The following is a 24,092-nucleotide window of genomic DNA, read 5'->3' on the forward strand; positions in this document are numbered from 1 at the left end:
GTCCAATAACAGCCAGAGCCCAAGCCGTGTGTAGAGGAGAGTCCGACTATATTTCTACCTTGCAAAATCAGTCAGAATCCAGTAAAACAGCCGGAAGCGCAGAAGGTTGCTACAGTGGAAATAGCTGGGTGTAAAGCAGAGTGAGACACACCAGCCATTGCCAAGTTGTAAAAATAAAATCCTGACCTGGATGGCGGACATTTGAGCATAACCCCTCCAGCTGAAGCCAGGGAATTCGACAGGGTCGTAGCCAAAGCGTACAGGCCGACCATCCAACATGCTGCCATCTTCCGCCTCAAACTTGAGGTAGTGAAGGTCAGGAAAATAATGATTCACAGCGGCTCTGCACATAAGGACACACCAGAAATGTATCGTTGAATTAAACAATGCATGAAAGTGTGAGGTCGCTGTTCTCTGCTGCACAATGATTACGAAGTTTGTATTTGCGAGGTGTTGTGTACTGAAGTGGTTTTGGACTCACAAGTTGCACTTGGGTCCGTGCACATTTGGTCTGCATTGACAGCGGCCGCTCCGCTCGTCACAGGCTTGACCCTCAGATCCACCGATATCACACTGGCACCCTACATGCCCGACACGTAGGGAGGAAAGTAAGACGGCAGGAAAAAAATCATGAAGAAGCATTACAAAGCAGCAAATAAGCACAAGAAAGGAACGTCAACAGCCGCTCTGAAGTGGGAGAAGACAATGACTGACCCTGACAGCCAAAGTAGCTGTGCTCCTGCAAGTTGTAGAAGCCATCTTTGCAGGTGTCGCAGGTGCTGCTGCAGGAGTTTGGCTTACAGTGACACTGACCGTTGTCCTGCGGTTATACAATTAGGAAATTGACCAACAAATTAAGAAAAATGTTGCACAAAAATGACAGCAATCATGCAGTGATCACATGACTTACTCACCTGTGCACAGTTGGCAACACTGCTCAGCGTTCCGGCGACGTTACATTCACACTCTGCAAAGGAAGCCGTATACACGCAAAGACATGTACACACACACACACACACACACACACACACACACACACACACACACACACACACACATAGATATTCATCAAGCCACAGCAACGAGTGGGACTTGAGGCCTTCCACTAGATGTCAAGTCTTACTTGTGCATCCATCAAGAATGTCGGGGGACAAGTTCCAATATAGAGGTTTACAGCGGTCACAGGCCACGCCCTCAACACCGTCACGACACTCGCAATGGCCCTTGTGGGGATGAATGTCAGGAGAAGGAGCCAGTCAGTTTATTTAACTTACTTTCAACAAAACAACTGGAAAAAAAAATCAATTACGATATCTAACTTGGCCTTTAAAGGTCCCATAGTATGAAAATGCACTTTTGGGGGTTTTCTATCCATAATATCCATCCCTGGCCTGTCTACAATCCAACCAGGTATGAAAAAAGTCAGTCCGCGACTTCTTTAGCTTTCTCCTCCTTTCTTAAATGTGTGCTTCAAACGACAGATTAAACTTCCGTGACTTAATGACGTCAAAAAGACTCGACACAGCCCCCTCGGGTTAGTGGCACCACCTCTGGTAAAAGTTTGTCACGCCCACTGAAATTGTAGAAGCTGGCTGCTGCTCTTTTTCTCTCCCTGCTTGCAAATGCTCCGTGGAGAGGGGAAAAAATGATCGGGAAAAAGTGGTTGCTTCCCTTGTCCCAAGTCTTTGAGAAGACAGTGGATTAATTTTATTTTTGAAGGACGTCTACCGGCATCATTTCTCAAAGGACTGTTTTGTTAGTGAAAGCCTGTTCAGAGCTGGATTTGCAACACGTTTAAACATAATGGATCGGTCCCAATAGTGTGACACGACTGCAAACAGGAAAGACGTAAGTTTAAAATTTTTGATTTAGCCTTCCTTCCTATCCTTTCTAATAAGAGATGTGCAACTTCTACCATATTACTGGTGTATTTTTAGTGCCTAAAGTGGGAGCTACATTTGTCGTGTGGAGGTTGTTTGGTTACAGGAGGTTGGATATGATAAAGCAGACGATGGTTGGATAATATGAAGCGGTTGCATATTGTTTTGTCAAGATACAATCCCCGGTGGTTAATTTGCCGTGACTGGCAACTCGCCACCTTGTTGACTAGACTTTGTGATGCTAACCTGCCGCTAAGTGGTTTCGACAAGACGGCTTGTGCGTTGCGACCCCGCAGTGACCTAAATGTGCACATTTGTGTTATTTATAACCGCTTGTAAATGTCTACAAGCATTCACGGCAATTCAGAGACATTCACGGCAAAATAGCGTTTGCGGGAGATTTGACGGTTACGGCAAAATAACCATTGCCTAAACAATCACAAACTAACCCTACAACATAGTCTCTGTAGTGATGTTATGCTACTTTTTCTTATGGTAAAACGTTATGTCACTTTTCCACATATTAAAATAGTTCTCAAATGTGTCAAATACATGTCTGTATTTTCCTTTTCTTCTGCTCCCATGGCCAATCGTTTCCATTCACAACATTAGCACATGGCTACCATGACCGAAATCACTGCCCCTTCGAGAGAGAAGGGTATGGCTTAGGCGTGGCCTGGTGCAGCTGTTTACATAAAAGTGACACACCCCGAAAACAGAGTGTTTTTTTGGCTGATTTAGGGACAGCAAAAATATTAGATCCAAAGTCAATTTTGATGAATACATGTCACAAACATGTGTTTTACACATTTGAGAACTATTTTAGCATGTTGAAAAGTTTAATAATATGAGACCTTCAACAAGACTATGACTGATGGGACCAATGCCTTGTTATACTGTCTTACCATTACGGCAGAATGTAATTGTATTTGTAATTGTAATTGTTTTACAGGATTTGTCAGAGAGTATTTCAAATATTAACTCATTCAAACCCAAAAACTTATACATATGTTTTTTAATACTTTGTCCTTCACTCCCAAAATCGTATGTATATGTTTTTTTTTATGTTTTTTTTTTTTAATGCTAGAGCATACAGATCTTGATGCAGCTGCTGACCTTAAGAGGTTGCTTAAAGCAATTTAAGTCATTCAAAAAAATGTCCAGCAGGTGGCAGCAGAGTATCAGAGATCAGCCAGGGCCATGTTACAACAAGCTCTTTTTGTCAGTGTTTTCAACAGGAATGTGAATAATGATGAAACTTAGCGATATTCCAATGCTAATAATTCCTGCAAAACGGAAATGGACACAAATATACTTTTTTCTTGATGAAAGAAGAGATTGTAATGTTTATTTTGGTAGGTTCCATGTTTTTATAGCAATAGAACACAATATTCTGTGGGCCTTGCAAAAGCAGTCAAAATCCAGTAAAACAGCCAGGAGCGAAGGGGGTTGCTTCAGTGAAAATTGCTGGGAGTGAATAAGTTAATATAATATGTATACAGTAATATAATATATTTCAAAATCCAAATTACGATACAAGTCAAAACATATATACATACACATTCAGTACATGTGTATTACAGTGTAAGAACAAATTTACACAGTGGTGAAAAAAAGTATTTCAGCCACTGATTGTGCACGTTCTCCCACTTAAAATGATGACAAAGGTATGTAATTGAATCATAAGTTCACTTTAACTGTGAAATCATATTGTAGGATTTTAAAGTAATTTATTTTTAAATTCTGATGGAAAATAGAATCTGGTCAGTAACAGGGGAAAAAAGGCTGGTATAGGGCTCCATATAAGATCTCATTCCATGGGGTCAAAATAATAATGAGAATAGTACAGAGAGCTTGTACTGAAATGAAAAACTTTACCATCAGTAACACACTGCGCCGACAGGGAATCAAATCCTGCGGACGCGTACCCCTGCTTAAGCAAATTCATGTTCAAGCCTATCTGATGTTTGCTTTGAGGTTGTTTTTCTGCAAAGGGGACAGCTACAGAGTGATTTTTGGAGTACCCCTAAGATGCATACATTTTAACCAAAATACAGGATCATAAAAACATTTGGGAGTTTGGGAGCACATTGAGGCCACCAAAAAGGCCTTTCATTCCTAGGAATAATTATTTACAAATCAAGTCGAAGCGCAATGTTGCCAAAAACCTTCAAAACTTACCACTGGAGGAGGAACGACGTAATGAACGGACCCAGTAGGATGACATGTGCCAGCTAGAAACACACACGCACACACTTTATGAGTCATCATTATTAGTCATGCAAGTTTCATGCTGTCATCATAAATCATTTTAGGTTTTTTTATGGCTTTTTTGACACTTGTTCTAAAAGGACTACTGTAGTAACAAAAGAAAAATGTCCTTAGAAAGTTAGTGTGACTTAGGTGGTGTCAAAGTACATTTGTCCAAGAGTGTATGAATGTAATGATTGTTGGTGATGATGGACAGTAGTCATGTGTTGACTCAGGACAAGTGTGCACCAGGTTGGAATTGTTTTGTGTTTAGAATTAGTTTTTGCTTTTAATTTATAATTATTTAAAATAAATAAAATAAAATAAACAAATTCAGTTACTTCTAATTAGTTTCTATAGCAGATTTGTGGATTTTTAAAATAAATTGTATTTATATATTTTTTAATTAGTTTACATTTTTATTTGTTTGAATTTTGGGGAAATACGGTTTATGTGTCTCATGCAAGATCACAAAAAATATTTTATAATACAAACTCAAAAGATACTTTAAAAAAAATGTATTCGGTTAGACTGTTAGCAGATGAACGCACATTGGACAGATGGACAGAGACAGAAGAAAAACATATTTTATTTTTAAATCAATTTAGTTTTGTTAGGCGACTGCACAATACATTCAGGAATGCTTTCATAATAACATTCTTCGACTTAAGATATACAGTTATGGTGAAGGGATTCAATTTAAACCGTGGTATGAATTACCACCATATCAACCAGCCTGACATTCTTGTATTTTACCCTAAATATTTTAAGTTGTATGCACTTATATGGAACTCGGCTCCTGGTGGCCCTGCCAGAAATGTTGCTGCAGTTTGACAGCATTCTTTTTAAACTTGTCCTAACGCCTATTGATAAGCAGTTCAGTCTGATATGGATGCAACTTGTCTAAAATTCACTGTTGTTTGACAGCAATAAAAATCTGCTTCTTCTGCTATAGTAGTAGTTTAGCTACACTACGCACCGGAACTGCCACGCAGGCTAGCAAAGCCTCCTAACGCACACTTCACTCATCTGGTGGGGCTCCTTCGGGCGTCAGGCACCAATTTAGATGTCGCCGCAGCAGATTCCTGCTGCTTGTCATCACTCCGCGCGGTAAAGAACACATTTTATGAAACTGTGAGCAGAGCATGACTGTGAATTTAGGTAAAGCAATTTTATGTGTCTGAGGGAAATATAGCTTAAAGATCCCCATGAGACCCCAAGCCTGTCAGGCTACATCACACTCAGGGCGGGCAAAACAAGCTCACTGCACATAAATCCATCATCGTAAGGCTGTGTGAGAACAGCTGGGCCACACAATGGAGCATACAATGCATGTGTGCACACCTGACTATTGTCATGAGGGGACGTGAGTGGAGGGATGGTGGACCCAAATGCAGGGAAACGGTAATCAAGTGAAATGTGTGGTACTTTGATTAACGATAATGAGAAAGGTGAGCAGACAATCATGACTGAACATGACCTGGCTGGACTGGTCGCCATGACTGGACGGGACATGAGTAGATTGGTCGCCATTACTGGACAGGACATGAGTAGACTTGTCGCCATGACTGGACAGAACGTGAGTACACTGGTCGCCATGACTGGAACGAGCGTGACGTGACAGAACCTGATTTGCCTTGACTTGACTTGCTGTGGAATTACTTGACTTGGCTGTGACAAGGACGACTTGGCTAGCTGCGACAATGACGACTTGGCTAGCTGTGACGATGATGACTTGGCTAGCTGTGGCGTTGATGACTTAGCTAGCAGTGACGAGGATGACTTGGATGAGGCGATGACTTGGATGTGGCGATGACTTGGATGTGGGGATGACTTGGCTGTGACGAAGGCTACTTGGCGGTGACATTGGCTACTTGGCGGTGACAATGGCTACTGGCTGTGACAATAGCTACTTGGCGGTGACAATGGCTACTTGGCTGTGACAATGGCTACTTGGCGGTGACAATGGCTACTTAGCTGTGACAAAAATAACTTGGCTGTGATGAAGATGACTTGGCTGTGATGAAGACGACTTGGCTGTGATGAAGACAACTTGGCTGTGACGAAGACGACTTGGCTGTGATGAAGATGACTTGGCTGTGACGAAGACTTGATGCATGAAATTCAACACATAACATAGGCAATGCACCCACACCGAACAAGGAACAGGAACACAAGACAAAAAACACCAACCACAGACAAAAACAACAAGAACACCCTTAACAAACAAAAACTAAACTCCCACAGAACCGAAACATGACAACTATGATATTATGACCCTATCTTTTGGACCTTCTAATCCTCCGTGTGAGCTTCGACAGATCATTGTCCGCCATCCTCGCATATGTGCCTGGCCTAAACAACTTCAGCAATCTGTCAAACTGTCCTACAAGTCTAAAACAACTTATCCTCACGAGGGTCGCGGGCATTGCTAAACCAAGAATGCAAAAATGTTCCCAAACAAACCTAGTGCACTTGAAAATATGTATTCATGAAAAGAAAGCTGTGTTCCGCTTTGCTGATTTGCAATGTTGTTTGAACAAATGAGATAGCTGAGAGCAGGCCCGATCTGGGCCATCTGAATGGGCGGGACAATTCCCGGTGGGCCACAAATCGGCAGGCCACACATTCGCGTCAAGATCGCGCAGGCAGCAGCCCACAGCCCACACATTCATTTTGAAATCAGCCGGTAAATAAAGAGTATTCACGTCATCTTAAATTGACCGTCTCATTGTCAATCAACTGTACTCCAATGCTCCTTACATAGGCTATTATATTATATATAGCACTGACTGCCTGCATTTGTTACTAAGCGTCACTGAGTTACAATAGTTAATACCAAACGTAGCAAAACTTTAACTCATGAATAGAAACAATAATATAACTATATTAAAACTTGTCTTTACAAAAATAACATAAAAAAGGCAAAACAGAATCACAAGTGTTACTAGTAACAGCAACAAAACCTACCGGTCTGGTCCACACATAGCCAATGTTTTTTAAACTGAATATTTCCCCCGTCCCTGTGTAGAAAAAAAATCATCCACAGTCTCGTTTGTTTAAAAAAAAAAACACATCCACATAAACGCACACAAAAATGGAGAAGTGCGTTTTTAAGCTCATTTGGATACATGCCAACCCTCTAGGCGGCAGTAGTTAGCCAAATACTGCTCAACTCTTGATGTCACTTCCACCGTATGTCACACAAGCACGAACTGTCAGCGCACACAAGACTTTATTTTTTTAATTATTAAAAAAAATAAAAAAAATAAAAATACATGTAAACAGTCAATCAGATTGAGTACATCATAAACAGAGCATAGAGAAAAACAAAGAGGATAAATATTTTTTTTTAAAAAGCATCACTTTTTTTTCTACACATTTTTTCTGTACTGTAGATTTAACAAAGTAGACAATGATGCTGTGGCAAAAAAAATAAGCCTTTTTAAATTGAAGCCAAAAAGGCCACTGGCCAAGATAGCTTGGAAGCCTGATTTCCTCAACAAACAGGAGTCTTCTCAAAACTTAACTCTCTTAACGCAAGAAAAAAAATAAAACTTAAGTCACAGTTGTGCCCAATTTGGGAAATTCTCCATAATAAGACCCATACCAAAAAAGTCACGCGCAAGCAAACCACAATATTTTTGGCCCATTGCCATAATCTCTGCCTATATTATGTAATACAATGGAAAGTAAACTGATCTCTTGACCTCCATGGTGGCCAGTGGACTGCACCCTCTACAGTTCACCTATAAAAGGGAAATAAGTAGTGACTATGCTGTGCTGACCTTGCTTAGATCTCAAAGCACCTCATGCTTACCAAGGCATACACTTGGGTTTTCTCTTAGACTTCAGTGCAGCTTTTCTACAATGAAATTACATATTTTCTGATAGGAGGTAGATTGCAAAGGGCCAGTCAAGTCAAAAATGGTCTTAACAATAATAGGTTAAATGCATCCCCATTAGTCTAAATGTGGCATTCTGATTAATATTGTGTTTGTGGAATATAATATAATAAGGCCACGTACACACGTTACAGGCCATATACACACGTAGCAGAGTATTTAAAAAAAGGATATTTCCCTCCACTGGGTATAGAAAAAAATAGTGTCCACACTACCACGTTTGTAGAAAAGAAAACATCCACAGCTAACCGCATTCTTAGGTTTTTAAGTATGTTCATAACAATTCCAGACCTTAAGGTGGCATCAGTTCCCCAAATCCTATCCAATCAGAGTACGCATCCGTTTGGCGACGCCACTTCCACAAATTGGGCCTACAATGAGATGCATGCCAAGCCTCTAGGTGGCAGTAGTTAGCCAAATACGGCTCATCTCTTGACGTCACTTCACCATACGTCACACAAGCACGGACTGTCAACCGCTGATCTGTATATATGCGGATCACTGCTGTCAGCGCACACAATACTTTTTTTTTTATTATAAAAAAAAAATACTTGTTAAAAGTCAATGAGTACATCATACACGGAGCATAGAGGAAAACAAAGAGGATAAATACAAAATCTTAAAAAAGCTTCACTTCTTTTTTTAACAACTTTTTTTCCAACTCACTCACCACACACATATGCAAACATGGTCTCCCCAGTGGGGAAATGAATCCACGGCGCCTTTTTTCCCCCCTTATTTTTTAAGAAGTTGAGGTATGTGATTGAAAGTGAAGTGTGTAGAGGACGACGTAATACTTCGTTTACTAACGGACACACGCGACTGCTACGATGAGCACGGTCTAATTCAGGCGGAGAGGGGAAGATGTCCCTCACAAAAACATCTTGCAACATTTGTGAAAATATCTTAAGAGGCATGTGGACCCTCAATCCCCTCTTGCAGACCAATAGGCCAGGCTTTACATTGCCTATTCCTCAATTCAATGTTCGATAGCTTGGCCTTTAGCTTCTCATTCTCTCGATGTCTCACAGCTATCTTCCACTTTAGCAAGACGCTGATGGAGGGTTTCAGCAATTTCTTCCAGAGATACAACACGCTCACCATGGCTGTCTGATGCCGTCTGAAGTGCATGCAATTTTTTGTTCATGTCATCGAAGAAGTGGCTTTTCGGTTCCATCAATAAAGCCGCTCTATGCTCCGCTAACAGTAATGTCGGCTCGGCTAACATTAGCTGGGGCGCTAACAGACTTGGCCGTTTTCTCAGTCAGTTTAGCAGATTTAGGGCACATGACGGGATATTACGTACAAAAACACTTAAACCATAATGTTGGTTTGAAAAATAGAAGGCTTGGTGGATTTGTTATAGTAAAAGTTGCGGGAGCAGTGCAAAAAGCGTCACTACTCCATGCTCGTCAAACCGGAAGTTTTTAATGTACAGTATCTATGGAGTATATGCCACGGAGGAGACGGGACTTCCAACTTCCGGGTTTTCACACATAAGCTTTGTTTACGGTTCCGGTTTGTGACGTATGGGCCGCGTCCCAGTACTCCCGCCTTTGTGCCCCTCGGTTGCGCGTTCCCATCAGCGGGAGCGCGCGGTTGCGAGTGCTGGAATGCGTGCAGCAGTGGCCGGAAACGGCGATGATGTGTGAAAGCCGGAAGTCGGAAGTCCGTGGCATCTACCCCATTTACGGTTTTGTGTATGACAATATCTATTAGGGCGGGGACAAAATATCGTTTGGCAATATATCGCGATACTTGTTCACACAATCTGCAGTATTGATCCATTAAGTGGCATTGCGATATTTAATTTATACCATTGGAGTCATTCTGTTTGTCATGTTTGTTAAATAAGAGCAATGAGTGAGCATGTAGACTGCTACAATAGCTTCTTGCAATCACAAAGTAAAAGGAATTCTACCTTGTGTTTCTGTTCCTTGGGGTAACAGGACATGGCAAGAGCTTTGAGTAAATAATGTGCTTTGACTTGGAGTTTGTAGCATGTGACAAGAAGGAACGAACATGTAGAATGTAAAATATTTTCCATGACAGTGCAGTCAACAGAAAGATGGACAGTGTGTTTTGTTGCGTTTTTGCTTTGTGTGTGTGTATCTGAATATGTGTGTGTGTGAGTTTACCTTGACAGTTTGGGAAGCCATAGGTGTCGCGAACACAGCTGTCACAGTGCAGGCCATGTACATTGTGCAGACACACACACTGACCGGTCACCTGATCACAGCTGCTGTAGCGAGAACCTTCATTGGAACACTGGCATGCTGCAAAACACACACATACCCACAACCCACACACACAAAGGTAAAGGTCTTCCATTTAAAAAAAAAATACATAGATAAATTTCAAAAAGGACTACTCACGTGTGCAGCTTGGGTAGCCATAGTAACCGGGCGCACACTGCTCACATGAGGCGCCGCTGTAGTTAGGTTGGCAGTGGCACTGACCTGACGCCGTGCAGCTACTATCGTATGAGGTGCGAGGGTCACACGTGCACACTGCAACAACGATTGAAAACTTGATTTTGACACCTCAAGACATGAAGCTCACAAGAGCCAGGCATTGCTGTTGTAGTCCTTGTCCTCGGGCCAAGTTCTAGACACCCGATCTTGTCCTAGATCTATATTCCTTCGCCCATGTCCAAGGTCTAAATGCTAGCTTTGCATCCTAGGTCAATGTCTGTGATTTATGTCTCAGGTCCAAGTCTTGGGTTCATGCCAAAGCCCTTGACTCATGTTCTAAGTACTACGTCAATGTCTACAAACTATATTCTAGGTCCAAGTCCTATGTCTCTGTCCTAGGTCTAAGTCCTTTACCTATGCCCATTTTGTCTATAACCTAGGTCTAAGTCCCAGGTCCATATTTGAGGTCTATATTCTAGGGGTATGCCCAGAAAAATACATTCTCGTTGCCATTTCTCATTTACTACGATTCAGAATCAATATCAAATTTCACAAAATCGATTTTATTTATATATTTTTATCCTGGCTTTTCCTTGATGTGTGTGCCTTTATTGGGAGCGCTGTTCATGTTGTACATTATTTGGCCACTTAGGGGCAGTGTGGTTCCGCACGTTCTGATACACTGTTAAGTTGTAGCCACATTAGAGAGTAGAAGGAAAAAGTCACAATCAAGTTATTCCAATAAAAGTTTGTTTTTTTTCAGCATGGAGCCATTATTTTGAGTGATAAAAGTGCCGCGAGTAGCACGCTAATTAGCGAGTCAGACTGGAGTACATCATTACAATTCCTTAAACATCTATAAATTGAAGCAAAAATCATTGTCAATCAAATCATTTTGAATCAAAAATCGTTCTCAAAAAGTCACAATCAAGTCATGCCAATAAAAGTTGTTTTTGCAGCGTAGGAAGAGCATATGCCGGTGAGTAATGTTAAGATGCATCTCTGCATACATTCCTGAAGCGTTTTTGTATGAATAGCTGTTCTATTTAGGGATAAAAGTGCTGCGAGTTGAGCACTAATTAGCATTAGCGAGTCAATGGCGCTTTTCATTGTGTGTTAGCCTTGAGCTAGCTAGGTTTGGGAAACAAGCTAAACAAAGTGTGTTTGCATTTAAGTGTTTACTGTGTGTAATTTTCTTCGTTTTGTATGTTTAGATTTACAGTTAACCTCAACTGGAGTGTAATAAATGGCTTGATACTGAGTTCATGTTGCTTGGAGGACTGGTTAGAGTGAGGAAAAACATTTCAGGAAGTGAGGTAGACCAAGTGTGTCTATGAGCTCGCAATAAAGGCACATTCCTTACAATTCAAAACTAAATAAATGTGGGTTTTTACATACATTGTTTGTCTCCATTTGTCATTCTGTCTTGCAAACCAGACTAGAGTAGATCATGATGATTCTTTGCAGATCTATAGATTGAAGACTTGACTTGAAGCAGAAATCAAATCAAATCAATTTGAATCAAAATAAATTCTGAATCGAATCGCAGACCCAAAAATTTTAATCAAATTGAATCGTGAGACAGTCAAAGATTCCCACCCCTACAATATTCTGTCCAAGCCCTTGGTCCAGACATGATAGCATGTGTGTATGTTGATGCACTGTACAGTATACCTTGACAATTAGGGTAAGAGTGGAATCCAGATCGGCACCGTTCACACCGAGGACCCTGGAATTCTGCTTTACACAGACAGCGACCGGATGGGTCGCACACTTCAGGCAGCGAGCCCACAGAACTGCAACCGCACACTGCGTATACAACAACGCAACACAACACAACATGCATGATGCTATCATAACATTAAAATCTATTGCAATATTTGTCGCTAACAGCATTTAATGCTAACACAACATAAGACCACTCACATTGACAGAGCGGGTAGTTGAAGTAGCCTGGTGCGCACTGGTCACAATGGTAACCATGGAAACCACTGCGACACACACCGTGACCCGTTAGCGTGTCACAGGAACCATCCAGACAACCCGGACCTGAACACTGACATGCTGCGCATACACACACAAACACAAACGCACACACGGAAGCAGGAAAATGGTGTGACGCTACTTACAAGTAAAATGACAGTTTAGAGAATGCTTGTTGTTTACACAGGTGTGTGTATCTCCTGGGTGGCAGGATATATATAAAGTGATCAATCAAGAGATTCCTTCTATTGCCTTTGTGCATTTGCATGTGTTTGGGTGAGCATGGTAACAAAATTGAGTACCAATGGGTGGCGCTATTGCACTGCATTCTGCTAATGTAAGTATTAGGGCCTGACCGATTATAATCGGCCTATTATTGGCCTTGAAACACCGGCCAAAACAATGGGCCAATTGGGCCGTTATCATCGAAGAAAAACAAAGTTTCTGAAGCTGTGAAAGTACCCTGAATGCACCATTTTGCTTGCGTAGCATTAGCAACCAGCAAGTGTGTAGCGTATGTTATGCTGGTTATTCTGTTGTCCTTTAATGACATCCCAGTTGGAGTTAACTGTAAAACTAAACACACAACGTTAAGAATTACATTCACTGTATATTTAAATACAAAACATGCTTCGTTTTTAAAACGTCGCTAGCCTACCGCTAATGCTAAATGCGAAGGGAGGATCCCATTCAAATGCTAACAGGAAGTTAGCATCAACTTCGGGAGTATTTTTCCTTCAAATAACGAATATCCTCACACCAATGCTGTGGGAACACATACCAGGTAAGATAACACTACGCAAAGGCACAAATTCTTCCCAATGTGTGAAAAGTAAGTTATTTTAAAGGAATTCTAGTAAGCATTGTGTGACCATGTCTAGATATAAACGTGTGAGCCAATGTACCGCCAAGGTGTCAATGAGCTTCTCACCCTGGCAGTTGAGTCCGTGGAAACCCGGTGCACACGTGTCACAGTGGTCGCCAGTGAAGCCAGGCTTGCACACGCATATTCTGCTTTGTGGATCAGGTCTGCATGAGTTGTCAATAGTGCCGGCCGCGCTGCACTCACAGTCTGAGCATAAAACAGAAGCTTTTGCTCAAACTCCAAATACAAATCTGTTAGGAACCCAGTGGGAGCTGATTAAGGTTTTGTCACACACAAGCCAAAAATCCCAAAAATATTTTTTCTTGTTTTTGGTCCCCCAACATTTAACACAGAACAAGTGTCATAGGGTCCTGAAGAACTCAAACTGTTATTTTACAAATTAAAAGTTATTATTGCCCATGGAGCCACTACTTCAACTGAAGTTCACCTGTCGGTCGAAGTTGCACATTTAGTCGGGGCTCATAGAGCGCAATATTTACATAAAGTTGGAGATCACTAGTTTGGAAACAGCCCTTTACCTTCTGTCGGCTGCTATTTTTAATGAGTCAATCAAATGGCTGACTTTGCCCAATTTCACACCGCACGACCTATGTAGTCAATGCCGTATCTCCTTACACCGGAGCTGATTTAAAAGCTTGTCGCTGGACGAAATGGTAATCTGAACTTGACATAAAAATCACAGACCAACAGTGGCTAGGGATGTGGAAAGCTCATCAACCGACCACTACTTCCCAAAAGTGGAGGGAATTTTCATGGGAAAACTTGGTACGATTATTTGTCACACCCAAGATTACAAGATACTCAAAAAGAAATCTCATGTGTTGGAGAGGGTGTGGACAATTGAACACAGATCATGCACATGTTTTTTTGGAAATGTAAAAAAATAAGACATTTTTGGGGAAAAATACATTATTTGGCGGAGGAAATACTGGGGTAGGGCATCCCCTTTAATTGTACGAGCCTATATGTGAAGGACTGACGAAGGAGTGATGCAACAAGAGGACAAATATTTGGTAAATATATTAGTTGTGGCAAGCTAGAAAGCTATAACGAGAAAATAGTACAAAGTGGACCCACCAAATGAAGACCAATGCCAGGCAATCGTGGAAGAAATCTATACGATGGGCATGATGACTTTTCATATGAGAATAGGTGTACTTAAGGAGAACAAAAATGGAGGAAATGGACCAGATGCAAGGACTTAAATGGCGATGGACACAGACAATACGAGGAATAGACAGTGAATTGTTTAGAACAGTGACTCTCTCTGTTAGTGTTTAAGGTTTGTTTGTATTTTATATACAGCAATGTTGTGTGTTGAAAAATAAACTAAAAATTTAAACTGAAACTGAAGTGAAAAAAAAAAAAAGAAGCTTGTCGCTGGCTGGGTCTCTGGGACGAGATGCTACGCTAACACCCGGGGGACAAAATACCTCGTCAAGGTAAAGGTAAAACTCGTTTATCATGCTAGTTGACTTATTTTTGGTTATTTTTACACATTCCGTTCTATATTGAAACACTGTGATGATATTAAGTTATTAAGTTGACTAGCATGGAATAAGCAACATGCAGTAATTTCATGATTATTGACTCCGAAAGATTGAGATCCAGAGTTAAAAACTAACATAAACACCCCCCCTCCCACACACACACACTATTAAACAGTCAAATGCACTTAATAGTATTGAAGAAGGTACATTTAAAAACTATGCTGTGTGTATGTGCAGTTGGAGTGGACTCTAACTATCTGGCTTAGACATAATTCGTAACCTCATAAAAAAAAAAAGATCGTTGTAAATCCGTAAATACTTTTACGGCTGGCTGGAGTCCTTTAGGTTGATTGCTGCTGCCGACCGACGACTTTTATCTTCATCAGTAGGTATGCGATAAAAAGCAACGTTTGGTTTATGTCCTTCTCTATTTGTACAACCGACCGGACAGCAAGATATGGCCATTTTAGAACATAATCGATTAGATACAGGACTAGACGCTGTACTAGTTTAAACGGTTTCAATATAGGCAAGTGGTTCTCTTGCCATCCAGCGTCCCGGAGGCGGTGTTCCTATCAGGGCTATGACGTCACATACAAAAGGTCTATATTAAACATGAAAAAGAACATGTGAAAGAAAACACTGACAGTGTGACAGTGGGCTGAACGATTTTAGAAAAAAAATTAATTGTGATTTTTTTTTTTTACAATGGTTTCGATATAATTTGAGTTTTTCTTCACAATGTACAGTAACATTTTCAAACATGACTGAAAATGACATACCATCAAAATATTAAAAGCTATTAATCGAATAATGTAAGAACACAAAAGAGGTGGTATGAGAGAGGTAAGGCAAGACCTACAGTACTTGGCGCAATGTTTAACCCCTGGGCGTTATTTGTCCATTTTCTGGCTTTTTTCTGTTTTTCATCAAAGAAAAAGCATTTGAAAAAAATACACTAGGGACCTGACATTTTACCAGGATTGTTTAAAAATGTAGAAGTTCAAATTGGCGCCATGCTGTAATTTATAATTATTACCAAACAGGAGGGAGAGATTCACACGAAGTTGTTGTAATAATGCCCGATTTTGGCTCATTGACTCCCATTATAAATCACAGTTTTTGATATGCTGTAAACCTGATGTGTTATAATGCATTTTCCGTGATTACTGATGCAATCACTTCTTTGACGAGTCACAAACATGAAAATAGAGGAATTTGTGTGTTTAGAGTGTTAACACAAAAATCCACTAGGTGGCGCCAAAGGCTAATAAATGAATACAAAATGCATGCATAAAAAAATTCTATTGTTATGACTTATGGACTTGTTTGAGCCTCTAACTATGTCATATGAAATATTCAAATTATTCTTTTATTTTATATATATATACAGCATAGTTAGTCTTGCTATTAGCATAATACTGCTATTGTTGTCCATAGGGGGCATTAAAAAAATAAATAAAAATAAAAACTATATATGTGTAGATAGGTCTGATGCCACTGAACATTTTGAGTGGTTGAAAGTGAAAAAAATATTCATAAATGACTAAGTTATCTCACTTCAAAGGAAATGCCTGATTTTGGCAAAATTACAATAGTTTTGTGCTATTCAGAAAAATGCCATTGTGAAAAACTGGACATGCATAAAAAAATTATATTGTTATTACTTATGACCTTGTTTGAGCCTCTAACTATGTCATATGAAATATTCAAATTAGTCTTTTATTTTATATATATATATATATATATATATATATATATATATATATATATATATATATATATATATATATATATATATATATATATATATATTTATATATATATATATTTGATTTGATTGTCTTTTATTTGATATATATATACAGCATAGTTAGTCTTGCTATTAGCATAATACTGCTATTATTGTCCATAGGGGGCATTAAAAAAATAAAATAAAATAAAAACTATATATGTATAGATAGGTCTGATGCCACTGAACATTTTGAGCGGTTGAAAGTGAAAAAATATTCATAAATGACTAAGTTATGTCACTTCAAAGGAAATGCCAGATTTATCAAAATTACAAGAACTTTGTTTTATTCAGAAAACTGCCATCGTGTGAAAACTGGGCATGCATAAAAAATTCTATTGTTATGACTTATGGACTTATTCAAGCATCTAAATATGTCATATGAAATATTCAAATTAGAACTTTATTTTACATATATATATATACAGCATAGTTAATTTTGCTGTTAGCATAATACTGCTATTATTGTCCATAGAGGGCATTAAAAAAAAAACTTTTTTAAATAAATAAAAATAAAAACTATATATGTGTAGATAGGTCTGATGCCAGTGAACATTTTGAGCGGTTGAAAGTGAAAAAAATAAAGTTATCACACTTCAAAGGAAATGCCAGATTTTGGCACAAATTACAAGAACTTAATCAAACTATAATAACGCCCAGGGGTTAAATATGCATATTATGTGTAATAGTCTATGTAACCAAAGATGTTTTACATTTTGTACTAATGTCCATGTTCTTTGTAAAAAAAAAATAATAATAATAATATATGTAAATAAATATCTTCCCCAAACTCCCATATTTTTGCTCTAGACTTAACTGCTTCAAATAGACTGAGGGCTTTGTGATATAGTGTGAAATGCATATCATGGTATTAACTCTTTTGGTCTTTTTACTGTAATGGTAAGTGTAAACGTGTAAAAATAGTAATGGGAGAATTGGTGTAAATGTGAAAGGGTAAATATTTTTGTTAAAAAGGGTCAGAAAGTATCATTCATGGTTTTATGTAAACGTGTCTGCCTTTTATTTACGTAATGAAATCTATTCAACAATTAAAAAATACTGATTACAAAAATAATTGTAATTTTGAGCCCTATTACTGTGTAGATTTCAGAACTCACTGATGGAAAAGAATGCAAATACAAGCAAATAACATGCTGATATTTACTTCGGACCTCGAGCTGACATTAGCGTGATCAGTCGTACGTAATCGTCATATTAGTTTGAGTCTAGAATACATATTAATTGTAGTTCTGTTCATATCTACTGGCTCTCCGCCTTAATGCGGTTCTAACCAGACTTCTGTCAAAAGTCTACTGTATGCCCAAGCACTTATTTTAGGTCATTACCGACACTGCATTTCACTACAATTAGCATGCTTAGGGACTGCCCGTTTGCCTTTGTGTAAACGCCACTTTTAGTAGGAGTTTATTTGTCACCATGGAGGAGAGGATCTGCATTCTGCACCACGCAGCTTGTAGCTGTGACTGCATACGGACTATTAGCCTGTCTGTTCTGCCGTGGAGCAAGTTAGCTCAGCGCCTTGCGTTCGGACTGTGTGGTCAAATTGTCAATCAACCGCGAAACAAAGTACCTCCGGGTGACTCGGTGAGAGCATGACGTAGACGTGCCGCTAAAAAAAAAAAAAAACATTTCGGAGCTGGATAGTGTGTGTGCGTGTGTGTGCACTGTGGCATGCCGCTGATTTGTGAACTTGGGGGATAAGAGCCCTTTAAAAAATAAGCGGTTTTGGCGATTTTGAAACTGCACTGTCTGAGAACACAATTTCGGTCTCAAAACAATATATTGTTCAGCCCAAGTGTGAGACCTTACTAAATATGACGTGATAAAGCACACAAAATATGTTACAATTGAACATGTGAAGTATAACACATCACGCGATATAGAACAAGACTAAAACACGAAGGAGTACACAGAGCATGTGACAGCATACTGTGCATGGGACAGAACACATGTAACAAAGAACAAAGAATATGCTATTATGAAAGACAACGCGTAACACAAAAGAGACGGCAGTCCTGGCGAACACAAAACATACATGAACCATACAACATTACGAAGAACACAGATCATGTGAAAGGGAACACATCAAGAAAATGTGACATACAACACAATGTGATCAAATATGTGACGCAGAGAAAAGCACATGTAACAAAGAACAAATGACAAAAGATTTGAAGCCCAACACCAACAGAATATGTGACATACAAATGACAAAGTACTGTACATGTGGAATACATGTAACACCATACACAACATGAAATACTGTAACAGAACTGTAAGAGAAGAAACAAAAGACACTAAAATTCTCTCAGAACACAAAAGATGCACCATCCAACATGACGGAGAAAACAGAACAGATGCCAAAAAAACGTGAAGGTTATGAAGGAGAACACAGAACGCTTGAGAACGCTTGTGACATACAACTCAATGTGAAAAAAAAATGAGGTAAAATAGAGCGTGAGCCAGAACGTATAGGACAGCACAGAACTCCAATTCTGACCTCCCTTCAATGGCTGCCTTACACTCTTGAGTTCATTTTCAAGTTATTTTATTTGCTTTTAAATCTTTAAATGTTCTCATCTCACTTTACCCCTTTGAGCTCCTCCACACCTACGCACCTGCCTGTGCTTGGTATATAAAGTTGAGTTGACTATAGTATTTAAACATCTACATACAGGTATATTTTTTTATGAATAAAATACTTACTAATGATCTCTCCGGCGGGTTTGGCCTCGCCATTGTTGTTGCTAGGATACGTGGGGGAAGCTGCTTGAGACAGACAGACGGGCAGAGATGAGCAATTGATGGCATTGATCCACCCAATACTCCAATCTCTATGACAGACTTACGGTAGCACTCTGGGAAGTTGATGAAACCATCAGCACACAGGTCGCAGTTGTTGCCGGCGTAGTTTTGCTTGCACAAGCAACGTCCCGTCATGTCCTCACACGTGCCATCCATGAACGGAGACACACAGTCACAGGCTGTCAAGTGCACATACACACGCACGTATAAACAAATAAACACACCGTGAGATAGAATAGATACAGTTGTATGTCAACTTATGACTGTATTGTATGGTGAGAAAAATACTTTATGCCCATAAAATCAAAAATACTGTGGCAATTGTTCGGATATTTTCAGAGGTTGAAGTTGACACGAGCAGAGATGTGCATGTGAATTTTAGTGACAATTCATAGCATTTTGGTGTCATTAAGCAATGTTTAGCTTTTGGCCATTTACAGTTGTGCTCATAAATTTACATACCCCAAAGATATGTAAACGTTCAAGCACAACTGTAGTTTAAAATAGGGTGAAAGATTCCTAGATCTAGCACAAGAATGAGTGAGACAGAGATCCCCGGACACACAGGAGAGACAAAGGGCTCTATTTTGGTAGGGCAATAACGGCAATATCGTGATATGGCAATATTAAAACTGACACAATATTGTTGTTGTCATGTCACAATATTAAAAGCAACACATCTGTCAAACAAGTCAGGTTGATTTCCATTTGTGCAGTTCTAGCACCCTCTGGTGGCTTTTTCTTTTAGTGCAGTTTAATATTCTTTAATAAGGGATGTTTTGGCCTTCCTATGTTTAAAATCCACCCTAATGGTCAGATCAAGGGGAACGTAATATGTTTGTGAACCGAGTCAATATGTGGAGGAAGGCAATGTGTGCGTGAATTAGTAAGTAGGTGCCTCAATATTAATTGTTATTAGAGATTGTAGGTTGTTTATATGCATTACTGTAATGTACAAAAGCACAATATTGTGTTTTTTTTTAGTATGAGCTCTTTTTTTTTTTACAATATTGTGACCTTTTTTTAATATTGCCAACCTCCCCACAATATCGTGATAATGAGCATATCGTGAGCTTGTGATATCGTATTGTGATGTTTGGATATCGTTACATCCCTATAGTTCGATGCCTGTGTGCTCGGTAAAAAAAAAAAAAAGGGCATTTTGGCATTTTCATTTTGGTGTCGAGGCAAGTCTAGCTTGTTTGGGGCCAGGTTAGGCTTCACTGGACGTTTCAGTGCACAAAGTTGTATTGCTAGTGCACAAAGTTGCATTGTTCCTGGCGGACCTGGCAATTTGGTCACAGAAAGTTGACTGCGCTTGGCATAAAGACGAGCACATCTGTAATTCCCCCGTCCCCTCCCCCTCCCCTGTCCGCCCTCCTCCCCCTCCCCTAGGCCGGGGGAGTGGGCGGGATTGGTGTTGTGCCCGCCTCGCTCCGGTGGGCCTCCGGGCACTTTGGGCGGGCCCCGGTATCCGGGGGGCGAGCCCCGCCGGGGTCCCGGTGGGGTGGGTGGGGTTTTTGGTGGGCGGGTGCGCCTCCCCCCCCCCCGCCCGGTTGGGGGAGGCCCAGCTGGTCGCTCCTCTTAACTCACTGCACTAGTTTTGCACAATACATTTTAGGGCACATAACACACTTTGGGGGGGAGTGGGGTGGGGTGGAGACACCGTCTCCGCCCTGCAGCTCCCCTCCAAATTTTAATGCACCACACAACTGGGGGGGGGGGGGGGGCATCGGTTGGGGCGGCCGCGGTATGGAGCAGTGCTGCGGTCGCCTGGGATTTGGGGGCCTGGGGGCGGTTGGGGCTGGGTTGGGGTGGGTGGCGGGGGTGGGGGGGGGCGGGGGGGGGGAGCGGGGGTTGTGGGCCGGTGGGGTGCCTGGTGGGCCTGCAGTGCCCCGTCCTGCTGCGTTGGGTTTGGGGCGCGGGCCGCGTTGGGGTGGGGGGGCGCTCCTGCTCCGGGGTTTGCTCTCCGGCCGGTGGCCTCTGCGGGGCCCGGGGGTCGTCCTTTGGCGCGGCCGCGGCCTGGGGGGCCCTGAGGTGTTGCGCTTGCTCTGTCCTGGCAGGGGTCGACGGCTCCCCTCTTTGGTGGAGATTTTCATGCATGCTAGATCCACCACACCAGCATCTATCGAGACTCAGACACAATTTGTTTCTCCCTCAGGTCATTGATTCGGTGGAGGCTGGTGTCTGTGGATCTCACTCTGCTTCGTCTGTCCTTTCTACCTTTTCCTCAGTTTCTCCTTTGGGCCCTTGAGGTTTCCCTGATTTGTTGGAGTTTGGATGTCTCTGGGGATGGTGAAGGTTAGTGGTCCGGTGGGTGGTGTCTGGTCGGTGCTGGGCTTCGCTTTTCTTTCTTTTCTTTGGTCCCCCTTCGGGTCTCCTGACGGCCCCGCGACTCTGGCTGGATTTTGAAGTGTTCGGTTTAGGTGAACGGTATGGGAATTCTTATTCATTTATTTTATTTTTTTCTCACGCACGCACACACACACACACACACGCACGCACACACGCACAAACACACATACAAAAAAAAAAAAAAAAAAAAGGGAGAACAATGATGATGACATTTCAAATGATCAATACTGAGATCTCCCAAAAAAAAAAAAAAAAAAAAAAGACGAGCACATCTGTAATTTAGCGGGTTTGTGAATTTGGCAGACACGCTCTGCCTTCTTGGGTGTTCCAGCGGAAGCATCTTCAATTTGGTGACAGAAAAATTTGATTTTAGCGTGTCTAAATGGTGCTTCAGGTGGTCTCACACGATTAACGCGGACGTCTGTGGTAGATGTCATCGTATTTTATCCATAAATATGACAACAGTGCAGGGACACCTTTCCGAATCATTGTAGAAGTCAATTCATTGAACAAATTATTCTCATAATTGTCTTAAAAATATTTTAATAGATCCCCCTTTCTGTGTGGCACAAAGGGAGGGGGTCACAATGAGATGCCCGACTGGGTTTGCGGTGCAAGGGTCTCCAACTGCCTATGTCACATTTGCGGCCAACTATATCAATCGCAAGGGGAGCTCTTGCAGTGTAACTGTATAGACCAGTGGTGGGCAAACTTTTTGACTTGCGGGCCACAATGGGTTTGAAATTTTGACAGATGGGCCGGACCAGGAGCATTTGGACCTCATCGCACAGTAAAAACACACAGATAAATGTACAACCCAAATTACTTATGGTGTGCACTTAGGACTGCGTTTTTCAAATGTGCAAAATCCACATATTTAAAACAGCTTTTCCAATAGCTTCATTTTTATTGTTTTAGCTCAACTTTTGCTGTGTTTTTATGCTTTGTAAAGTGACCTTGGGTGTTCTGAAATGTGCTGTTTTTAAATGAAATGTATTATTATTATTATTATGATTATTATAAAATAGCCCTAATCCAGGTAATACGTTTGCCTCAATGAATATGCGAGATGCGGCATTTACACACTATTTGGCAAAGTGGGAGGAGAAATGTAAATAGATTATAATAGCACATACACTGTGATCTGTCGAACCTGGTGACTGCATCTATTATTAATAGATTTCAATTGAAGGCGTAAAGTTAATAACGTTATTTTATGTGTTTTTTTTATGCTCGAGCATACAGAAGGCTTTGATGCATCTTCTGACCTGAAGAGGTTGTTTAAAGCAATGGTTATTACAAAAAATGGCCTGCAGGTGGCTGCAGAGTATAAGAGACCAGCCAGGGCCATGTTGCAGCAACCTCTTTTTGACAGTGTTTTCAACAGGTTTGTGAATAATGATAAAACTTAGTTATATTCTAATGCTGACCACATCAGACGCATGCGCGAGATGCTGTGATTATCGCGAGACCTACAGCGAGACCGGGACACCCCAACATGGCAGCGCCCTGCTGCTAAGATAGAACTAGCTCTATTATGCTAACTAGTCCTCTCCCTAATCTGCGAGGAGGTGAAAGGATTTAAGGTAAGTATGGAATTCCTCAGCCAACAAATAAATGATCTCCAACGCAACAATGCCGAGATACACGCTACACTCGTGACTGTTTCAGCCGAGTTAGAAACCATTAAAAAGGAAAATAAAATGCTAAAAGAAACTATTCTGGATGTTCAATCCCGTAGCATGCAGGATAATTGAATATTCTTAGGTATATCCGAGAACACCTCTGACAATCCAGAGGTTGAGATAAAAAAATTTATGACGACATCGTTAAAAATTCCTCAGGAGACGGTAAATAACATCTCCTTTCACCGGGTACATCGGCTTGGAGCCCGTAGGGGCAACAGACCCCGTCCTATTATCGCCAAATTTGAGCATTTTAAACAAAAAGTATTTGTTAAAAGTAAAGGACGGGAACTTAAAGGGACCTCATTTGGAATGAATGACCAATTCCCTAGAGAGATTAATGAGCGGCGAAAGGTACTGTTTCCTATAATGAAACAAAATAGGCAGGAGGGTAAACGGACTATGATGGTCGTTGATAAACTATACATCGATGGCCAACTATTCCGGAACCCCAACTCCACTCGCCTGTTCTAATTAGCATCGATGGAACTAAACTTTGTTTGATTATTAGATGTATACATATACATATAATGTATATGTGGTTATAAAACCTAAAATATGAATACTCATTATGTTTACGCTATATTATAAATATAATAATAATACATAACTATATCTAAAAGTAG

General features: G+C 40.7%; 1 protein-coding gene across 5 annotated transcripts in view; it reads right to left on the reverse strand.

The window, feature by feature from the left end:
• lama5 (laminin, alpha 5) overlaps positions 1–24,092 on the reverse strand; it is a 175,708-nt gene that overhangs the window by 100,111 nt on the left and 51,505 nt on the right. For 3 of the 5 annotated variants that reach the window (XR_013289664.1, XM_077554147.1, XM_077554138.1), the window contains exons 11-23: positions 19,471–19,605; positions 19,328–19,390; positions 13,364–13,504; positions 12,376–12,513; positions 12,124–12,258; positions 10,411–10,545; positions 10,174–10,311; positions 4,062–4,114; positions 1,124–1,223; positions 915–967; positions 715–820; positions 482–581; positions 187–343 (exon numbers count right to left, since the gene is read on the reverse strand). Coding sequence is in view for 4 of the 5 variants with exons in the window: in XM_077554147.1 (XP_077410273.1) it covers positions 187–343; positions 482–581; positions 715–820; positions 915–967; positions 1,124–1,223; positions 4,062–4,114; positions 10,174–10,311; positions 10,411–10,545; positions 12,124–12,258; positions 12,376–12,513; positions 13,364–13,504; positions 19,328–19,390; positions 19,471–19,605 (1,454 nt within the window). In the remaining variant the exon portion in view is untranslated. The remainder of the gene's footprint in view (positions 1–186; positions 344–481; positions 582–714; positions 821–914; positions 968–1,123; positions 1,224–4,061; positions 4,115–10,173; positions 10,312–10,410; positions 10,546–12,123; positions 12,259–12,375; positions 12,514–13,363; positions 13,505–19,327; positions 19,391–19,470; positions 19,606–24,092) is intronic. The other 2 variants (XM_077554166.1, XM_077554157.1) reach the window with 1 other exon arrangement.

The sequence above is a fragment of the Vanacampus margaritifer genome, chromosome 1 (genome assembly GCF_051991255.1).
Source record: "Vanacampus margaritifer isolate UIUO_Vmar chromosome 1, RoL_Vmar_1.0, whole genome shotgun sequence".
Lineage (NCBI taxonomy): Eukaryota > Metazoa > Chordata > Actinopteri > Syngnathiformes > Syngnathidae > Vanacampus > Vanacampus margaritifer.